At 34.7% G+C, this 21,699-nt stretch overlaps 1 protein-coding gene across 3 annotated transcripts in view; it reads right to left on the reverse strand.

Annotated features, from left to right (window-relative positions):
- Positions 1 to 4,635: 4,635 nt before the first annotated feature.
- MON2 (MON2 homolog, regulator of endosome-to-Golgi trafficking) overlaps positions 4,636 to 21,699 on the reverse strand; it is a 62,444-nt gene continuing 45,380 nt past the window's right edge. Inside the window, exons 27-36 of one of the 3 annotated variants that reach the window (XM_079303558.1) lie at positions 19,652 to 19,795; positions 19,106 to 19,123; positions 18,711 to 18,839; positions 16,627 to 16,817; positions 9,916 to 9,976; positions 8,517 to 8,640; positions 7,567 to 7,774; positions 6,802 to 6,884; positions 5,791 to 5,933; positions 4,907 to 5,136 (exon numbers count right to left, since the gene is read on the reverse strand). In XM_079303558.1, coding sequence (XP_079159684.1) covers positions 5,047 to 5,136; positions 5,791 to 5,933; positions 6,802 to 6,884; positions 7,567 to 7,774; positions 8,517 to 8,640; positions 9,916 to 9,976; positions 16,627 to 16,817; positions 18,711 to 18,839; positions 19,106 to 19,123; positions 19,652 to 19,795 — 1,191 coding nt within the window. In that variant the 3' untranslated portion in view covers positions 4,907 to 5,046. Of the gene's footprint in view, positions 5,934 to 6,801; positions 6,885 to 7,566; positions 7,775 to 8,516; positions 8,641 to 9,915; positions 9,977 to 16,626; positions 16,818 to 18,710; positions 18,840 to 19,105; positions 19,124 to 19,651; positions 19,796 to 21,699 lie in introns of all 3 variants that reach the window. The other 2 variants (XM_079303557.1, XM_079303556.1) reach the window with 2 other exon arrangements.

The following is a 21,699-nucleotide window of genomic DNA, read 5'->3' on the forward strand; positions in this document are numbered from 1 at the left end:
AATTTTAATTGTTCTAAGTAAGAAATAGTTAACATTAAAAACATCAAACCAAGTGATATCAGGCTTCAAGTTTCCAGGCACCACAGTCTCATGAACTTCTACAGTCTTGAAGCAGCTTCAGCTTCGGAGATGCCACTGGAGACTCGTGTCAAGTCTAAGGCAGATATTTTGTGCACAGAGAGTAACAGGAATGACTCCAGTTTGAAGATCAGGGTCTTCAGTAACAAAACTGTGAAGATGCCAGATACCTGACATCCAAGGGCTTTCCTTTCTTATTTAATTATTGGCAATCTCTTCTGAAAACAAAACAGACGAAGGCACCGATATGCCTTTGAGTCTGTTTCAATATCACAAAATTTTTGATTGAAGAAAAAGATGGTAGCTGTACTTAACTCATTCTTTCCACAAGGAATACATCTTAGGTGAAAAGAGAACTTACACTGCTGATAAATGAGAATACTTATAAAGTAAGTTCTTAAGGCAGGCATCTGGATCACCAGTGGAAATAAATGTGTTAGCATGGAGAAAGAAAAGCATGTCAAACTGATTATAAAAATAAGCTTATTTGAGAGTTCCTCTAAAAATAGAAAATAAAGTAAATTCAAGCAATAACTAGTCTCATCTCTTGCTAGCGAAATCCTGTAGTTAGTACAGTAAACACACAGGTAAATCTTACCCTTCTTATCAATTGTTTCATAAACAAGAGATACATTCTTAAATAAGGAGCTTAGAAAAAGAAGGATCAGTTTTTAGCATGTTACTCTGATAAAACACAGGAAATCACAAAGATGATGTCAAAAATGCTGAGGTTACTCAGATTAGTTCTTTAAATATCAGGAAGAAAGTCTTCAGGCCCAGTCAGTTTGACAACACGTAATCCATTTTCTCTCCTGTTTCACTTTTTCTAGGCAAGCTTCTTCAATCTTTGTCACTCATATTGCATAAGCAATAGACTGGCTGTAGATTTCTGATATTTTTGATTAGCCATCACCATAACAAAACAGAAAATTCAACACACAAACTACAGCTCTGAACCAAACCCCATTACCCTGTGTCAACAGCCATACCCTTTTAGGTAGTCAGCACTTTTGTTAGTACAAACCTTTTGCTACTTATGCATTTATTCTCTGTTAGCTAACAGGCATATCTACTTTTGTCCCTATCTTTTAACAGTCATCTTTGGTGGTATCTGACTTTCCATCTTTCATAGGCCTCCCCTCACTGTTTGAATGATGAAATTCCTTGTTTAATTGAGCTGGTCTCTTATTACAGCTTGTCTGGCACATACTTTCAGTCATGACCTTCACATCTCTGAGAAACTATCTTATCTCCTCAGTTCCTCTCTTAATTCAGAGTTGTCTTCTGTGGGATCTTACTTATCAATTTTCTGTGGTCTGCCTTCTTTAAGTCCAGTCATTTTTATTTTGAGGCTCTCTCCCTGAAGAACTGTGAATATTTAATTTCACTTTCTTTCTTATGTAAGTTGTCTTAAACCACCCATCCAATACTTTGCTCACTTGCTGCTGCTGTAGTCTTTCTTGATCCCAGCAATTGGTTCCTAGTGGGTGTAATGTTGTCTGTCCTAAATTAGACAGCAGTCAGATCCTTTGAATATGACACAAATCTGAACACGACAGCTCAGCTATGATCTATAAAGAGCATCTAGTCTCCAAATTAAATCTGTGTTCTACACTGACAATTATTTTTATTGGACTTGTACTTGCCTTGATATACAAGACAAAGAGTCCCTGCCTCCAAAAGGTACAACTGAAGCACACACAGAGAAGCATATACAGAAAGCACTATCAGAAGGTAGAGGTGAAAAATACAGACAGAAAATAAGCTTTCCTGCAGGAATAAAAATATCATATCAATATTTTGCTGATGGTTAAATGGTTTTCTCCTACAGATAGAGACAATGTCTGCACTATTTTGGATTCCAATTCAAACAAAACCTACACACTAGAGCTGCCTTATTTGGAACTTTCTGATGCACCCCACTCTAAGCTGTTTTACTGGACCTGTAGCAGTAGCACAGTCAGAATGTGCACTGCTTGCAAGGCAGCTGTGCACAGCAGTTTCTTCTCATGCCTGCAGAGCCTCACCTTATTCAGGAGGACTGAAGCTGAAGGTTGCCTACTCGTACAGAAAATTAGTAGCTAGCTGCAAATGTGAGGTGAACAACTAGTCAAGAGACACAAAACTGAGCTATACAGAAATAGACTTGTAGAAAATGTGCTTTCCTCCTCCCTCCCCCAAGAACACTCATATCTTGCACTGCTAAATGAGTTTTTATAAAATACACTGATGACTAATATTTGTGTTTGCCATTGTGAGGAAAAGAAAGGCATTAACCTCACCAAAGGTATCGTGCCTGAAGAGTTCAAGGCTAGCTATGAGAAGATTTGCTCTTTGGCAAGAAGAAACAACTCATGCTGGGCAAAAAAAGAACCCCATCTGCAGAGTACAATGACAAACTACTCAAGTTTCACAGACATACTCTTATTTGCTCCTGTAAGTAACTAACAGTGACCATGTCTTCATGTGGTTTAACATCCAGTAACATTCCACAGTTCATCAATAAAGCAGGTGAAGAATGAAGGAACAAAACTGATGTCCAGTTAGATAAGCATTTTTGATGATACACAGATAACTGTAGGTTACTTCTGGGAATAAGACTTTCTGTAAGAACCTCCCAGCTTGAGACATCTGTTCATTTTTTATTATTAGTTACTAAGCAATCTTCAATCCTCATGTACATTAAGGCAATGGTCATGGCACTGAGACATACAAGTTTTCCCAAGTAATCCAAAGTCTTGATCTGAACATGCTAATAATCTAATAATTTTCTCTTTGGATTCCCATCCATGTCTTGTTTTAAAGTCATGAACAATAAGGAAAAAGGTGGAGATTGTGGTTACATTTAATAAGCATTTAATGCTTATCTTGTAACTTCTAGCTGACACATTTCTATACAATCAGCTGCTCCACTTTTCTAGCTGACTTCAGCAACACACTGCAGACCCTATCCTGAAAATGTCCACAGGTTTTAATTCTCATGATTAAGCAACCTACAGACTTGAAATGAACTTAAGACATGGATCTACTCATCAGGTAATGTTAAATTAATTCAATTTTATCTAGAACAAGATTTACCTTGCTAGAAACATGTAAAAATGTGAAATTTAAATATTCAAAAATGCTGCTTGCCTCAAAGAAGCCCTAAGAATGCTTAGCAGAAAGTACAAATAGAAAAAAGAAATCGATATTTCAAGTTAGATGAAATACTTGACTGTTAGAGAAAAAGGTGCAGTAAAGGGAATAATTCTTGTTCACAGACAGAATTAGTCGATGAAAACATTTTCTAAGCTAAGTAGCTTTGTTTTTAGTTTTCCAACTATTCATACAAAATACAAAAAAGCAGTTTTAACACAGTCAACCTCAGATTGCATGTCCAAAACATGCCTCAAATAGCACAGATATTATTAATTTTGTAATTAAGTAGAAAGGATGGTAAGTTAGCTCATTGATAGTTTATTTCAAAACCTTTTGAAGATTAATATTCATAGGTGTAAAGTAGTCTAAGCTTTAGTGTGAAGAAAGACTCATGCACCCCTTTTTGAATTACAGATAAAGATGGAGATTTGCCTCAGTGGACAAATGAAAAATCCATTTGAAACTAATTAGAAACAAATTCACCCATAGCTTGGACTTCACACCTATATATTCTAAAACAAAATAATTCCCTTCTTTCCTGTCCTAGAGTTTGTTTCTTCAATGATCTCAACTTCCACTAATTCGGAGACAAGTTGTCAGGTTTTCACTTTCAGAGTATGGATGATGTTGTTACTTGTATGTAAGATCCAGTTCTGCAGTATACTGGAACTGCTCCTCCAGAGAAGGTATTTTGACATAAATTCTATTAACAAGAAACATTTGTTTCTTTAATGTAAAACTGTGTATTCTCTTAAAACTATTCAGGTTTGACAATTAAGTCCCATGCAAGTTTGGTCACAGAAATGTGCAAGGTCTTGAAGTCTCTTAATATTTACCATACTTTGAAATGGAAAGCTTTTAAAAAGGACCATAAACTGGACACTTGTGGGAGCAAGTTGTCCAAGGAACTGCCTGGAGAACATTATTCCTGCAGGGTAACCTTGACCTGTTCATCACACCTTCAGCTTGAAGCTTCTACAACTTTTACACCTATTCACATGTGCCAATCAGTGTTCCTCTAGCGAGGAAAGTGCAAAGCAAACAGATGTAATACCATTTCTTATGCATGACAATCTTTTAATATCTACAAAAGACTTGAAGAAACAAAACCCTAAAAGTAAGCTCTAAAATTCTGAAATCCATAGAAAGGCACCAGTCTTTTTTTTTTTTTTTTTAAACATTTGGCCTTTGTGCTTTCACATCACAGATTAAAAATGTGAATACAGGTGAAACATTATTGAAATCAAAATTCATTAAATAAGAGTTTAAATGCTAGATAACAAACTTTAAAAACAATATTATTAAAAGTGGTTTACTTCAATTGTGTATTATGTTAAAGTGAAACAAATTCGCGTTTACTTAATGACAAATTTTACTCCATTTCTAATTGAGTAACTATCTTCAAAAATACACTTCTCATGGTTTTTATCAGAAACAGTTTATAATTAAAAGATTAGAACAATATGTTTGGGTTGAAAAGACATTACAAAACAAAACACTTAAAATTATTGAACAAAATATTACAGCCAAGTATTTTAGATATTTGAACTTGCCTTTCCTGGGTCATGATTCAAAGACTGTGATACTTGCCAAGAAGGTCAAAAAAGGCTAAGAACCCTCAAATATGTCTGTTTTCTTTTTAAAGCAAGGCTGCAACTTCAAAAATGGATAGAGTTAAGTAGAACAAACATCTTGAAACAAATTTATTATGAAGTGAGGTATGGTAGTGTTGAAGTGCTACAGTGGATTTCTGCATATTGAAACTTATTTCAGGTCAACTACTCTGAAGTTTGAGATTGGCAGACTGTGACTGCTTGCTTCAATCTTTTGTTATTTGACCCTTTCCAGATGTCCAGTGGCCACAAAGAAGATACATTCAATTAAGCAAAAACTAACATGATCAGATATGAATGAGCATATCTGGCAATTCAGAAGGCAAACTGTAAGTAAAAATGCAAGCATACAACTTATTCATAATAAATACATTTTCAAGCATTTGACATTATCAATATTTTTTAAAGAATTTAAATAATAAATGCAACTATTTTATACATAACTGTACCATTTATTATACACACAAGTATATCAGTTCCCTTTGTTTACAAAGGCTGGTTACAGATATATGGAATGTTACAGTACCATCTTGCATAAAATTTTAGTACAATTTGTACTTCAAAAAAGGGTGCAAAACACCAGCCTAATAAATCTGACTGAATTGAAATATTTTTAATTACATCATTAACACATACACAACAAGCTGTACATAAGCCCACTTTTCAATCACCACTTCAAGATACTGTAGCAAGTACATTAGATTATAAATGATTCCAACTAGTCAGTTAAATTTATTAAAGGTTTGCACTGCTACTCACTCTGGAACCTTTGAGATAAAGCCTGTATTCATGACTTACTGAGCTCTTGTTAGTACAGTTAAGAGGCAGGCAGCACTGGCTGCCAAAGTACTAGTCACAAGAGATTTCCTCAGAGAAACTTCACCCAGGAGCAAACATTTTTGGATATTCCCTTCAAGAATAAAAAAGAAGTTTTATGGGGTCAAGACTCTCCATTCTGTACCTTGGCTGCTGGTGGATGCATGAAGTCCTTAAAGGGAACCAGTGCCTCCTTCAAAGCAGAGCATACTTCAGAGGATGAGCAGGTGATACATTCTACTAAAGTCGGGTACAAGGCAATAACTTGTGCCCATGTGCTAGAATCAACTGCAGGGAAGAAAAGAACAGACTGAATCACTTACCAGTGTCCAAATTCTGACAATAGATTTTTTTCCAATATCTCTAAGTAATGGCAGATTCACAGTGTGCCTAAACATAAGTACTTAGTGCTATATAGACACCAGAATCCATGCAGGACACTCAGACACAGGCCAGCATTTCTGCTGAACCGTTTGTGGTTCTACATGAGTCATTCACCATGTCTTTGGGATGAAGAACTGACAAATTTAAGATAATACTGCAATTCAATCTGTAATACACATGCATTTTCTGCCTGCTTTTCTCAGCTATTGGCAGAAAATTGAACTGGAAGCACATTTCACTTTTGCAAAATTGTCAGCAATGAGAATTTCTATTGATTTCAGATAATTTCAGATTACAAGAACTACAGAAAGCAAAGGTAGAAACACTGGACAATCACAAAAAATTTATATGGTAAAGTTTTATTAGTCCAAAAAGTAAAATTAAACATTGTAGCATGATTCTTATTATGTCACTTCCTTGCTTATTTCTATTTTAGCTCTGCTTTCAAAAGAGAACAAACCCCTGGCTTCAGACAACATTAATAATTTAAATAAAAGTATTAAAAGGTAGAAGAAGTAGAAGAGAAATGATTCTGTCATTTGTCCAGTGGTTCTCTTTCTAGTGTGTGGGAGGTTTTCTGCACATGAACCAGGGGAAGTATGTCTCTCATTGCAGGAAGAGGGATGTGGGGAATGGTCCTGCTGAGTCTTCTTCTCTACCCTACAGAATACACTTTTCTTTCATATTTCTGGGAAGACTGATAAAGGAAATAATAAATACATCTTTGGGGCAGATTTATTGTTTAGAACCATTTTATTTAACACTAACTTACCATTTTCAGGTTGAGTCTTTTTAAGTGAATCTATGAGAGTACTGACAGCTTTTAAAACAAATATGATTTCTGTTACTTGCTGCCTACAAATGAAAAAATGCAAACAGTCATTTTTAACTATTCATTTTCATTTCAAGAACGTAAGTTTTACAGAAGAAGTTACCCACCATCACTGCTGTTCTGTCAGCTAGGACAGCTTTAACTTCGATACTGAAAACACTCTCATCAAAGTACTTGATAAGGCTAACATAAAGATAAATCAATTTTCACACTCATGATCAAAACATTCAAAAGTGAAGTGAATTTCAAGTAAGTCCTTATTTTAAAGAATTTCTTAGTTTTTTGTCTAATTTTTCCATTCCAAGAACAATTACTTGAGTATTGATTCATAATATTGCTGTTTGGATGTTTTATTTTTGAAGAGGTTCTACTCACCTCTCAATTTAGAAACTACACATAGCTCTACTGGGAATAAATGGAAATCAGATTTCAGAAATGTAACACTAGAGATATCAGAAACATTGTTTTAGTAACAGAAAACTGTTGTAACAGCACAGAATATGACCACTGTTACTAAAAGATTCTTAGAAATTATTAGGTACCAGCCTTTGCTTTGAAATATCTTCCCCATAAACATTTCCCTGCCTTTAAAATTTCATTCTCTCCCACCCCCCTCATTTTTTTCATGATGAAGTGATATTTGGAATGCAAACTTCTTCTCAAAGTCCTGGTAATACCTTTATTTTCTAAAGACAGTGCACATACCGTGGAAGAGGACATTTGCCACTCAATCTCTCATCTTCTATGTAGCGATGTAATACATCCTGTGACCTTTTCAAGAGCACAGAAAGTGCCATTCTAGAGATGTAGCCTTCTTGAGGAGTTGTAACTTTATTACTGAATGAAAACTGGAGCAGTGTTTCAAAACACACCTTAGAAAACTCCTCTCTCATTCGAATATCTATTTCAGCCTCTGTCAAAGTAAAATGATTCATTTCAGTTGTGCAGTGTGCATGATGTTGCATTTTCAATCCACTTATATGCTGAGAAAAGGTTATTATTCCTCTAGTACTAAAAAATATTAAGTGTTAAGAACAAATATTAAGAATATGTTCCAAGAAAAAATGACTGCAAAAAACACAACAGTTCTGAACATAAGAGATGAATTATGCCAATGTCACATACCTGACATTGCTTTAATGCTAAAATACATGAAATCATCTAAAAACAACAACCTAAATCCTACATCATAAATACTCATACTCAGTACTGTACAATAAGTATTTTTCCATGTAATTGCTTATTTCCATTTTTTTCATCTTTCCACAAACCCCTACAAGAGTTTTTTCTCAAAGGCAGAAAAGGTATCTGGCTAGGAACACCGTATAGTTACATTATGGTGATTTAGGTTTTAGGTCTTAAAAGTGCCTGAAATGATTATTAGAACTGGAACAAAGGAAAATAAACTATGTAAAAGGTAACACAAGTACAATATTATATATGATACTGTCCAAGCAGTAAGGAAGTAATTTTTTAAAAATTGCAAGGAAAGCTTGGTAAATTCTATAAAACATAATTTATAAAAAAAGTTGGATATCAGTCTATACTGAATACAGGCCAGGGAACTTCAGGTCTATCACAAAAAGTACACTCAACATTTTAATTATTTTCTAGTAGATTTAAACACTGTAATTTTTGTCATTCAGGTACCATACCTGTAAAGGAGGATGACTGAGAATGTATAGAGCCTTTATTGAGCATTGTCATTATCTGACCAACAAATTCCTTAGGAATAAAATTAGCATATGGCAGTATCTCTGTGCTGATAAGCTGCACCACCTAAAATAAATTACATATGTTTATATTGGTTTTATAAATATTAAAACTGTAAATCTAGTATGAAGAAACATTTAACAAGAGAGAAAGGCCTATTTAGACTTGGCAAAATCTTCTATTGCTAGGATTTAAAATTTGCAGGTATATCCAAGAGTGTGGTCTTGAATGGGACATTAAACTTGAAATAAAAACCTTTCCCCCTGCCACTTTTGCCAGAGTTTCTCATCAGATTTCAAATGACATTTGAAGTATATTCTTCAAGTCAAATTTGTGGTTTTGAAAAGAGAAGATCTAACATTAGAATTCTCCCTCTCCCTCCATCCCAATTCAATATCCTCTCTATGACATTAACACACATACCTATTCCTAAAAATGTGACCTCTGAAAGCAAAGCATGTTAATTATCTAAACAAGCTTATGCCAATACACATTAACAGAAATGTTCTCTATCCTTGTTTTGATGCTCTCATTCTGGAACAAAATGGGTTTAGATCTCCATAAATTAATGCATCAGATTTGAGAGTTCTGCTCACTGCAGGCAGAACCACTCACTTTTCATCCAGGAACTTTTGTTTCCCAGCCATCCCTCTGGAAAGACGATGGGTAATGAATGCCATGTCTTCTCTGCAACTCCTTTTGCTTTGTACCCCTAATCTCTGTTCTGCCACATTTTTTTTGTCCTGGAGTAAAAGAAGTCCCTCCTCACTTCAGGTATCACCTTCTAATTTTCTTTGGCCTTATGCAACCAAACATTATCTTTACAGCAATCTCTGTGCTACACAAACGACACATAATTTCTTCATTTATGCCAAAGCTTCTCAGTATAGAGAACACATCTTATGGGCAACAATATCTAAGAAAAAATGAATTTTTGCTGACTGATCCCTCAATACAGAGCACACTCATTTCAGATTTAATTGTCAGCTTTCTCTGTGTCTACAATTACCAGTGTAAATGCTCAGCAATAACATAACAAATATGGATCACATAATGAGTTAGAGGCAGAAACATTCTGGTTTAGCCAGTCTATACTGTTTTGAAGTTAAGATGACAAGAAATAGATTTTGGCATCCCACTTCCTTCCTACTTTTTGTATCACCCTGAAGCAGCTGGATTCCGGAGCTATGAATTTTCTGTCTTGTTTTCAAAAATGAAAACAATATCACAGAAAAAGTAATGAAAGGATAACTATTCAAGAAATTATTTAAGAACAAAATGCAACTTGTGAATCTCAGTAACTTGTAAATTTCAACAGTATATTTGTTATAGGCTCCTTACCTCAACATCAATACTCTCATTCTTCTGAAATTCTTGAATTGAGAGATTATCAGGAGGTGTACTAAAAATAAACATATTATGTTACACTTCGAATTTACAACATGTGTAAGAAGATGACTATGGGAAAGTGCATTACATTTACAGTTATTACATGCAGCAAGTTGGTACTATTATATAGTAATAATTAATGAGCTCAAGGTCAAGTTGGATGGGAGCTTTGAGCAACCTAGTCTTTTCACTCACTATGCAAGAAGAATAATTTTCAGTTTCAATGGTACATCTTAATTTTTTTTAAATTTTACATTTTATTCTACATTAATGAAACACTTTCCATTAATGGGATATTACATGTTCTTTCCCTCTGCTAACTGAAATGATGTATTTGTTCTCATTCTTAATGAATTTTATTACAAGAAAACTCCATTTTATTAACAATAGTTTTGAAGAAATTTAGAACTCCCCTGAGTTCTTCCATTTTATATATATATATATACATATATATATATGTGAATTTATTTTCAGATGAAGTATCCAGAAGTGACTCAACAGACCCCGTGGTGGGTAGTTCAGAGCTAAGCACACGCTCACAGGCAAGGCAGCAGACCAGGACAGGACTGTGGACCTATGCCAATCTTGCCCTCATAGGGGTACTCATCTGGGCCTGTCTCCTTCATCCCACTGCCAATTTTAATGAAAGTTTAATAACTTTGAAGGTTTCAAAATCTCATTCAAATCTGATTAATTTAGCTGACAAACATTTTGGTTTTTTTTCTTTTTTTTCTTCCAGTGCTCCTGTACGTTGCTGACAAGGACAAGTAAGATTTTTCTGACAGGCTTTTTTTATCCCAATCTTCTGAATACTTAGCATAACACACCAGAAGATCAGTCTTCACACCTTCAGCTAATTTTCAGTTTTGACAATTAGGAATGTATTATGTATGTGTCAATGTTTCTACCTGAAAAATAAATATATCTCTGCTCCTCAAACAGACTATATGCAGACAAAGTCTAGATCACTGTCTATGAAATGGACATGTGCTACACGTATGACTAGAAAAAACACAAAGAATAAAATATGAAATTATTGTATTTATTATTGGGGTATGTATTAGGCAATCAGGAAGTCTGGAATTTTATGCTGAAAACATATAATAAAATAAAATATTAAGTAGTAGTTCAGTTAGTACCTTTTCTAACACAGAGTTGTTAAGTATGCAAAACCTTTAAACAGTAATGTAAGCTATTATGATATATAGAAATGCAAGTCATGTTGAAATACATGGGAAGATTTCAGTCTCACATTTCCTAATTTTTGACTCACTTTCTGAGCTGAGGTTTACTTAAGGAGATGTTAAAGCTTTTTTGCCCAATCATCCATATTTGATCTACCTTATTTACTACAGATTATGGTACACATTTGTTCATGTAGCAAATTATTTCCAAGTAAATAGATTTTTGTCTATATGATACATCTATCTGGGGCCAAATGCTTTGCTGTTCTGGCAGAACATATCCAAACCACACTGGAGAGTGAAGAACCAGGAAAGAGTGTGATGCAGCAACACTGCTCAGTACAGAGCTCCCAGCCCCTGCCCACTGAACAGGGAGGGCTTCAGAGCCAAGAGCAAAGACCTAACAACCACTTGGAGTCCTGCTGTGCACAGCACTCTGTTCAGAAGCATCTTTTGGGAAAGTATTGATTTAATTTCCTCATGTGAGCATAAACTTCTGCTCTAATAAATTATATATATACACACAAACATGTATTTGGTGAATTTTATTGTAGATAATGGGTTGACATGCTTCTATGAAAGCCTCTGGGAAAGAAGAACAATATGAAATAATAAATAGACCAGCTTCTTACTAGAAAACAATTCTGTGTTAAGTAAGTTATATGAAATGTATTAATTTTAAATGTCTTGATTTATGAAAAAAAATCAAGATTATTGAGTCTCCTCAGCTGTAGTTTGCTTTAATTTTTTTTTTTTAAGTTGAAACTTCTGTCTTAGAAGTTGTTAATTCTCTATGACAGTAACATTTTCCTTTTTCATTTACCTGGGCTCTCTTGGCTATATTTGAAATTTCATGTTGTACAAAGCTGCAGAGATGATTTCTGCTGCGCTTTGTACTTTTTAAACATCAGTGAGTATCCTCTCTCATTTAGCCACAGCTGGCTTGAAATTGTTCCTATCCAAAAGACAGAGGTGGGACCATGCTGAGGTGTTTTAAATACAGCTATTCAAAGAGCTTTAATTTAAGGGTCCAAATTACAGAGACCTCTTGTCTAACCAATGCCAACTCAGTTTCACTGCCAGAAGCAATGTTAGGCTATACACATATGATTTCTAGGACCATGGTGACTAGAAGAGTTATGAGTTACACTAGAAATATGTTTTAATATTAGTTAAAAATTTAGAACATCAGTGAAATAACTTCATTTTTCTACCCAATTTTCAGCCAGGTAGAAACTTGCAGAGCATGCTTACAAAAATAAGACAATGTGCACTTGCATATTTTAATGAAAGCTAAAGGAAAAAAACTAATCAAATCTATTATGCAGTGTTGCTAGGAGGACTCACTGCATTAAGGCTTTTGTGAGTCTTAGAGAGATGCAGATGTTTCGTATTTAGACCCATCCCAGCAGTGCTAAGTCAGGCTTGGAGAATAAAGGTTTCAAGAGGACATACAAAAGGAAGCTATTTACCTAGCTTTGCATCAAGTCTGAACAGAAAACAGCACAGAACATCTTGGACACTTAATAGTGGAAAGTGTAGAATATGAAAATGTGTAAGACTGAAGGATGAAAAGGAAGGGGGTTTTGTGACATAACATTCCAATCTGAATGATACAAAGAGCTTAGGAAAAAATTACAGAATGCCAGCATAAGAAAGTGAATTTTGAGTTCTAACCATATTCAGGTCTAACTGTATATATCTAACTATTCCTGTCACAAGGGGTGACAAGTTAGATGCTAAATGCTAAAAATCCAGATAATGCATTAATGGGGTTACTCTGTCTCACTGTCAACCTCTTGGGAAGTCAACTGAACTGCATTTCCCAAATTGTTTGTGCTTCAGAACCTTTTCAATCCATGCTGGCCTTAGTAGGATTTGTACACTCCTGCACATAACTTAATAACCTTGCTGTCCTGCATGACACATTTGCAAGGTGGAAAGACACCAGAGATGACCTGACTCACAGCTGCAGTAAAGCCACTGGGTCAGGCTCTGCAGGGTTACTAAAACCAATTCAAGTTTACAAATCACAAATCTAACTAAAGGCACTCTCTCCTCAGCTGTGGCTTGGTTAATTGATTTTGGTAAAATGGACAAAAATCCAAGTACTACCAGAAGTTTCAAAAAACACAACTCATTGCTAATATAAATTAATCAGGAAACACACCAAAAACAGTTCTATACCTGGCTGACCTTAAATAAAGGATTAACATGGATACTTGGGAACTACATTCTCACTGCCTTCTCCTGCAACTTGAAGGATGATATGCACATCCACTCAGCAATAAATTTTAGCTGTTACTTCTGAAACAGTGAGTAGATTCTCTCAAATTACTCTGGAATAAGGCACCACTATGACTAACATATGTTTTCTATTAGCATTACAAAAAAATTGAAAGAACACACTAAATTTGAAAATTCTGAATTCAATTTCCTTACAAGTGGAACAAATTAAAATTAAGAGACTAAGCAAACTGCAATTATAAACCACTAGGAGACACAATTTAGCAAATTTCAAACCAAAAAGGACAGGTTGCCCTACTTGCCAAGAGTAGTCTCATAGCATCTTGCACAGAGTGCAGGAAGATTTTAGCAAAGGAAATCAGAAGAGAATTACCTCAAAGTGGGACCTCCTTGCATCACAGCGAGAGAGACACGCTTCAGTAGCAATACGGGGAGGAGGAGGAGAATGAGAAGGATGAAGAAAAGGAGAAATGACTGCTATTACTAATTGTCCTGACTACCAGCATGAGGAAGATGTACTGCCTTTCCAGCTTTAATGTTTCTTAGGAGCACAAGGCTCAGGCGAATAGAGACAACAGAAAGGTTATCTATCCATCCATCCATCCTAAAGACACCAAGGGACAGGGCTCTAACTGCATGTAGCAGAATCATACACTTGGAAGGCGAAATGCTATTTAGAAAAAGATTAATATTAGGGAGGTGAAAAAAAAAAACCAACACAGACATCCTGTAACCACACAAAATACAACCACATAAGCAAAATTCATCTACTTACAACAAGTTGGGAAGCTTGATGATAAGGGCCATTAATTATACTAACAGGTCAAATTATCTTGCTGCAGCCATGTGGTTCTATAATACACTGGCCTATTTTTTGGGCCTTAAATTAATTTGAACCTTAAAGTTTCTAAGTGGAAAAAAAGTTTCCTATACTTTTCTAAGGACACCTTTAACTAGGATGAAAAAGTTCTCTAAAACACATGTTGTATGTTAAATTATAGTATCCACTCTGGTTGTTAAAAAAGCAAAACCAGACTTAAGTCAAGACAGACATCATAAGGCATCATAAATATTCACACAAGTATTATTTTTCTTTTACCTCCAGAGAATATTTGCCCATGTATGACAAATGACAAAAGGTATTAGAACTAGCATAAAGAGTAATAGTTTACAGCAAGCAACACATTAAGATGAAATGTCTATGTTTGAAATAATATTCAAGTAAAATATAAACTACTCACTGTAAATTAAAAAGAAATAGACAACATATTTGGCCAAAAAGGTCATGCAGATGATAGTGGATTATCCTGAATTAATCTGAAGAGCTGTAATAATTTTACTTCCCTGGATTTATGAACAATTAATACAAAAAAACTGTAGCAGTACTAGTCTTATTCGGCTAAGACCATGCAAAATGGAAATGTTCCATTTGCTTTGCAAATACGTAGGACTGATTAAATTTAACAAATTAAACTAATTAAACCAATAGAAATATGTCTTCCCAAAGCAACTTCTAAATGAGCATATATTCTTCTACAATAGCCTGAAAAACCTTAATTTGAATTCTTTAAATTCTACAATGATATAGATTATAGGGTGCTAACTGATGCAGACTGCCTGCCTCAGAATGGAGGCGAGAATACTAACTGCAGCTGAAAAGAAAACCAAACAAGATACTGCAAAGATTATTTTACATTAAAGAAATAGTGAAGCATAAAATAAAAACTTGGATGATTGAAGTGTCTTTTAAGCCATCATGATGAACTTTTCTATTTTAAGGTCCTCCTACTTAACAGAATTTTCTTTCAAGTAAACGCAAAAACAACAGGAAGGTTTTTCACCTGATAGCCATGTAACCCTATTGATGATATTCCAGACCCATTCATTATTACAAACATTTTCACTAATGGATGTGTCTCTAAAATAAATTTTAATTGGTATTTATTTTTTGTTTGTTTTGGGCAAGCTGCTGTTTATCCATTATTAGCAAATACAGCTGTGTTTGGTTGCTGACTTTTGTGTGTTGCAAAACTAAACACACCATATTAGCATAAGGCACTGAAGAACCTTACTGTCTTCTGCTAAAAAGATTTGTTTGTTACTGAAAATCAGGGAATTAAATCTTTCATGTTCCACCTTGTTCTTTATTCTAAAACACTATTAATATATACTTAAACTACTCCTAAAAGATGTTAGTTCATAGATGTTTACAGAAGATGGAAATTCCATACCACTCCTAACCAATTATCTAAAATACCTAACCTTCCATAGAGTAAAAGGTTCCCTAGTGTCTAACCTAGGAAATCTTTACTGTACTGAAATAGATTTTTGCCTAAAGGACAAAAAAATTCTTCTCTGAAGCAAGCTTTTATTATATTCTGAAAACTTACAATCTTTTGCTAATGTTATAGTTTGGTTGAACAAATTAATAGATCAAATAGATCCAAGGCCAGGCTGGATGGGGCTCTGAGCACCCTGGTCCAGTGGAGGGTGTCCTGCCCATGGCTAGATGATCTTTGAGATCCTTTCCAACTCAAACCATTCTATGGTTCTACGATTAAATTGTCTGTCTCTGTTCATTACCATTTTTCACTTCTGGACTTTCTCAGCCTGCCTATTGTAGATGGAGAATGTGTTACATTCTTGAGAGAAATCTGTCCATCATTATAGTCATAAATATCACTATTTAGCTACACTTTTCATAAAGTATCATAAATAAAGTGTAGTTAATTATTAAGGTGCTGTCAATTTATCTTAGGTAGAAACAAATGCAACATAACTAGGGGCTTCTAAGTGAACAGTGGTGTACAAAAAAATTTTCAAAAGTTCACTGTAAGTGGAGTATTTCAAGATGGAACTCAGGAGAAGTACATATAGTTAATGCTGTTCATCTTAATTACAAAAAAATAGTTGCAACTCTGTTCAAAGTGAAGAAAGGAACAAATTGAATAGATATCATCAACCCTTTATCAAATCTAGAGTAAATCTCCTTGGAGTCCATGCAGAACTCCCTGTCCTGTTCAGAACAACTTGCTCTTACAGTTCATCTTTTGATTGAAGCTTTTTGTACTACTTTCTGAAAGTATATCTTTTCAAAGTAGGCAGATTGGTTACCGTGTCTCTGTTATTCATTAAAACGATTTTCACATGTCAAAATAGCTCTACTGACACAAAGTGAACAAATTTATGAGTATTTTCCTATAAGAAATTAAAAAAAGGAAATTGTGTTTACCTTTTTGTGAATAAAAAGTCTTCAAAAGTATTTGCTAGCTCTGGCCACATACTGTCAAATTTTCCAGAAGATGCATGCTGCCTTGCAACAGGTAGTCCAATGGAGAGAACTTTGAGAAGAGAGGACACAGCTAGCTTCCATGTGCTTTCAGAAGGACATGAGTACTTCAGACTAAGAGGTATTCTAAGTGTCTGCAAAATAAAGTCAAAACAATTTATAGTTGCTCAGACAAATCTAAGATTACAGCAAGTTTCTGCACAAGATCTCAGAGGACACTGTCATAGATGGCAGTACATATCCATATCTTTTCTGATAGTATATGAGACGCCTTTTACAAATGCAATTCTGAAGACAATTTATCATATTCCAGCTGGCTAAAGCACAGGTCTGTAGCCAAGTAGAAGACTAGAAGTCAGAACTGATCCACTATCATTTACACTACAAAGTCATGTACTAATTTTGGTTTTCTGTATTGCCATCCACCACTTCTGCTAAGTGTGACAAATGGGCTTTCCTAACATCTAAAAGGCTGCAAGCAGTCTGTTGTCATGAGTGTCCTGGAGAATTCTCCTGTCCTGGAGAATTCAGTCCCATTCCTACGAAGCCATCCCAAGTGCTTCTATAGTAAAGTAAAAAGCTTCATTGAATTTAAACTTTTCCTAGTAAAGCTGAACTTTAAATACTGGAACATAAACACTGGAAGAAATCTGGTCATTATTGACTGTTAAACCACATGAAATTTGAAAGTAAGAACAGTCAGTGAAATTCTAAGATAAAGGCTACAACACAACTCAAATATAAAACAGATAAAACACAGCAAATTTTAAGTCTTTTAGATAGAAAGTCATCTTCAATATCTATAAAACAAAGTCATTAATACATTTTAAAACATGAGGCATATGAACTACTTATACTTATATGCATTCCTTTTAGTATTGTTAGTCAAATCTTAGAACCTGATAGTAATTTATTTTGGAAAACCAATTATTTACTTGACATTTCAAATACACAGTGACTAAATTCAGATACTATATGTATGCCACTCATGCCTACAGTGCAGTCTCTGATTTCAGGAAAGCAAAAGGTAGGAAGACTCACTCTGACTCTCACAAGGGAGTCAATTATAATTAACAAAAAATTATTCCAGCTAGAATCTAACTCTAGAGATAAACAGAACATTTTTTCTGCTGTTATTGGTCATATATATAGACTCCAATTCCAAAATCAACATGGGCTTTAGAGACATGAAAAATAAATAAAAAAGCGTTTTCATATATTGCAGTAGAACATATTATTATCAATTGCAAATGTTACAAAAAAGTTGTATTTCTATCAGTTTCACCAATCCTATTAAAATGGAAGTGGAAAACAACTGCATTAACTTTGAAATAAAATTCATAACAGATTTCAAATAATATCACCTGTTTTAAACACATTCAGGCTTCTGAATTTCTATACAGGAAAGTCTTGATGTCAGCCAAGTCATTGCAAACAAGCTAGGACAGATATATTTTTATTTTCCAGACTTCTGGAAAATATTACTTCTATTATTTACTAAAATTTTTTGCTGAAACAGCATGGTCACAAAAATGAAGCATTTGACAATTTCACTTTAAAGGTATATTTGCTCATCTGTAACATTTCATAGCTGCACTGACACATGAAGTCATTAAAAGCAAACTGAAAGCAACAGAGCAGGTGCCCCCAAAGCATAAATGCCAGTCTACAGAAACTGGGCTTTGGGCTTCAATGCTGTATTTATTAAGAGGCCTACCTACCACACTCAGATGCATAACACTTCCAAAGATGTAAATTTTGTGGTCTAATGTATTTGTTAATTTTTATCTTAACACTGAAGTACTGATGCTGACATTACCCAACTAAAAACAGTACATGCAAAGTAATAAGTAGCCTTCCAGCTTCAAAATAAATTATTCCCTGCTTCTCATTTTCATAAAGTATCAATCTATTTACTACAGCTTGAAGCTCCCCAGGAAGTGTTTCTCAACACTAGCTGAAAATAAAACTCATGAATTTCTATACAATCTTATTAAATTCAGAGCACATGCAGGTCAAACTTTTACCTTAATAATGTTCTGAAGAACTTTCTCTGTTACTACAGCTTTATGGCAAGCTGTCTTTTGGTATAAGTCCACCACAACTTCCAATGATCTCTCTGCAAATGGTACATAATTCAATGCCACCCATTCCGCCTAGGAAAAGGAATGAGTAAATTACTAAATTATGTGTCCAAACATGTTAATTAAGGAACAGAAAGTGTATGTTTTGCACTGAACTCCCAATTTAATGCATGCAAGGTTTGCTAAGAATATGGTCCAAGCAAAAAAACTGCAAATACAATGTAGTCTGGCTATGAAAATGTACTCTACGTTGGAGTAAAGTACATTTAAGTTGAAGAAATGTTGCAGTCTAAGCAAGACAACTACATTAGGACAATCTTTAAGGAAATTTAACTCACCGGTGCAAATAGTTGTATCTAGTGTGATTCCATTGTGTTGCAGAACAAACAGAATAAGAAAAATTAATACATACATAATAGTTACCTCTTCGATTACACTGAATCAGATGCTCATGCTTAGTGAACAGCAGTGTACACAGATAAAAAGAATTATTGAATAAGTTCCATTTCTTTACAGCATGTGCAATTCAAAAATCTGCAGCTTGCGGGAATTTTCTCCATTCTAAATTATCATGTCTCTGTGTTAAATTTAACATCTCTTGTAGGACAAATTATTTTAAATTAATTCATGTGCAAATGCAGATACATTTGTCTGGTGTCTAAGCCAGACATTTCCTACATGAAGGAATACAAAGCATAAAAGCAAAGAAGAATGCAAAGGGAGTAAAAGAAGATAACACGAGCATGTAAAAAAAACCACAAAACCTTACTACACAACATGCAGTTAAGTTTTTACAGATTGAAGAAATGCATGTTACTGAACAACCTATTTCTGAAGCTGAATTGGATTAACCAGACAAACAAGTGAGATTTCTAATTAATTACCTGATTATACTTTGCATTTGCAATGTGCTTGGTTTCCAGCTGTCCATACTGTGGAGGCTTGCAGGAAAATTCTACAAAGGCCAGCAGTTGGTCAAAGATTGCAGGATACATTATCTGCATACCTTCTGAGCCCACACATATAGCCTTTATCAAAAGAAAATGTCAAAGTTTAATATGTATTTCTTGAGCTTTTGCTTTAACACCTGCATCAGTACAAGGATCTCCTACAGAAAAATCCCCATGTAAGACTATGCAAGAGTTCATGCTGTATGTAAGATAGTGTATAGTTCCAATAGCTTTACTTTATTGAAGTAAATTAAGTGGCAAGATACCTGGGCATAGATAGTTCAGTATATAGAGCTATCTCATCCAATAAAAGATAACTTTTATCCACAAACTCTGCTTTGACTTGTCAGTAAATTCATCTTATATAAGTCTTGTATATCTTTGTATAGTCTTGTATATCAGCCACATCTTTGTTAAGTTCTACTTTAAATAAACATTTTAATCTCAGAAGTAAATCACAGAAGGCTTCAAGAAGTAGTTAAAAGAACTTTTTATAGACAGAAGTATAAATGAAATGAAAAATATATGGTTTGGTACAGTTGAAACCCATAATCTTCCTTTAAAAAGGAAAACATTTCAGAAACACTGTACTTATACTACCAAAAATTTTCCAACCCCCTACACTACAGCAGTAAAAAACTAGAAGATGAGTTCTAATGAGAAATAAAAAGACAACAAAGAACAAAACAAAGGGTGTAAAATGAGCTCAACATATGGAAGCCTGAAAAGAGATCCAAAGCTCCCTTCCATTTCCATGTTCTTGAGTTGCAATGTCCTTTGTTAGCGGAATCACATTATAAAATATATTTATTAAACTAGTCAAGACTCAGTCTGACAAATGTTAGGTTTTTTTCATGCTATTCTAACTGCAAAGTTGTTCCACATCTGAGAAAAATCAGAACTGAACCAGTCTTCCTGTATCAGCAAAGAACCTGATCCTACACACAAACACAATTTTATTTCAGAGAGTGCAAATATTTACATACTCTTCTTTATTGCTTCCACTAGCTTCTGTGTGTACTCCTGAGAGTATCAACTGACTTCAAGAGAGGAAGAAGGTCCTCTGCTCTGGCCCAAAGCAAAACCATCTGATGCATGGCCTTTGCTCTACATCAGGACTGGCCAGCTGCTTTGCCGTGTGAACTGTGCTGTGTTTATACAGCCCAGAGGAGCAGTCACGCACTTCACAGAAATTACTGATGTCCAAAAATACTTTAACTAATGTTTTTAGGAACTTCAGTGCTGTTGTGTTGGTAACATGAATATAGGTGGGATGGGAGGTTTGAGGTACCATCTTATGAAGTCTGCATTTGCAAAGGCTTGTAACTGCCATGGTAACCCGCTGACACTGGGAGTGGGGAAGGGGAGATGTCTCACTTTCTCCTGTAGAGTTATTGCTTTTGTTATTGTTTAGAAACCTTCAGCTAAAACATCCTGGCAAAAACAAGAGTATAATAACGTGCAGTTTTTCCTCATCTTAAAAACCCTGGTAACCCCTTCTTTAAAAAGCCCTAATGCCTGCAGCCTTTGCAAACTAAGATAATCTTGATAAGGAGACTAAAAAGCAGACAAATCAGAGATGAATAAATAGACTGACCAAATGGGAAAACCAGGATTTGGGCTAGAGTGACTGGCTGGAAAAGATAAAAAAAGGATCAAACTGACTTCGACTTTCCTGGCTGGAAAAGAATGAAAATTTAGTACATATAACAGGTTTTAAAACTTCATGTTATTTACATACCCACATAAAACCTGAGATTTGATACCACTTCTACCCAACCAAACTGAATTGAAATTTAAACAAAATAATTCACACCATAGCATTTCCATGGCAGGGATAGCTGGAACTAGATGACCTTTAAGGTTCCTTCCAACCCAAGCTTTTTTTATGATGATATATACCTTATCTTACCTTTCTAAGATACTTTATATCTTTCAAAATACATGAATAAATATTTGTTAAAACCATCAACTAAAGGAAA

The sequence above is a fragment of the Erithacus rubecula genome (assembly GCF_903797595.1).
Source record: "Erithacus rubecula genome assembly, chromosome: 4".
Lineage (NCBI taxonomy): Eukaryota > Metazoa > Chordata > Aves > Passeriformes > Muscicapidae > Erithacus > Erithacus rubecula.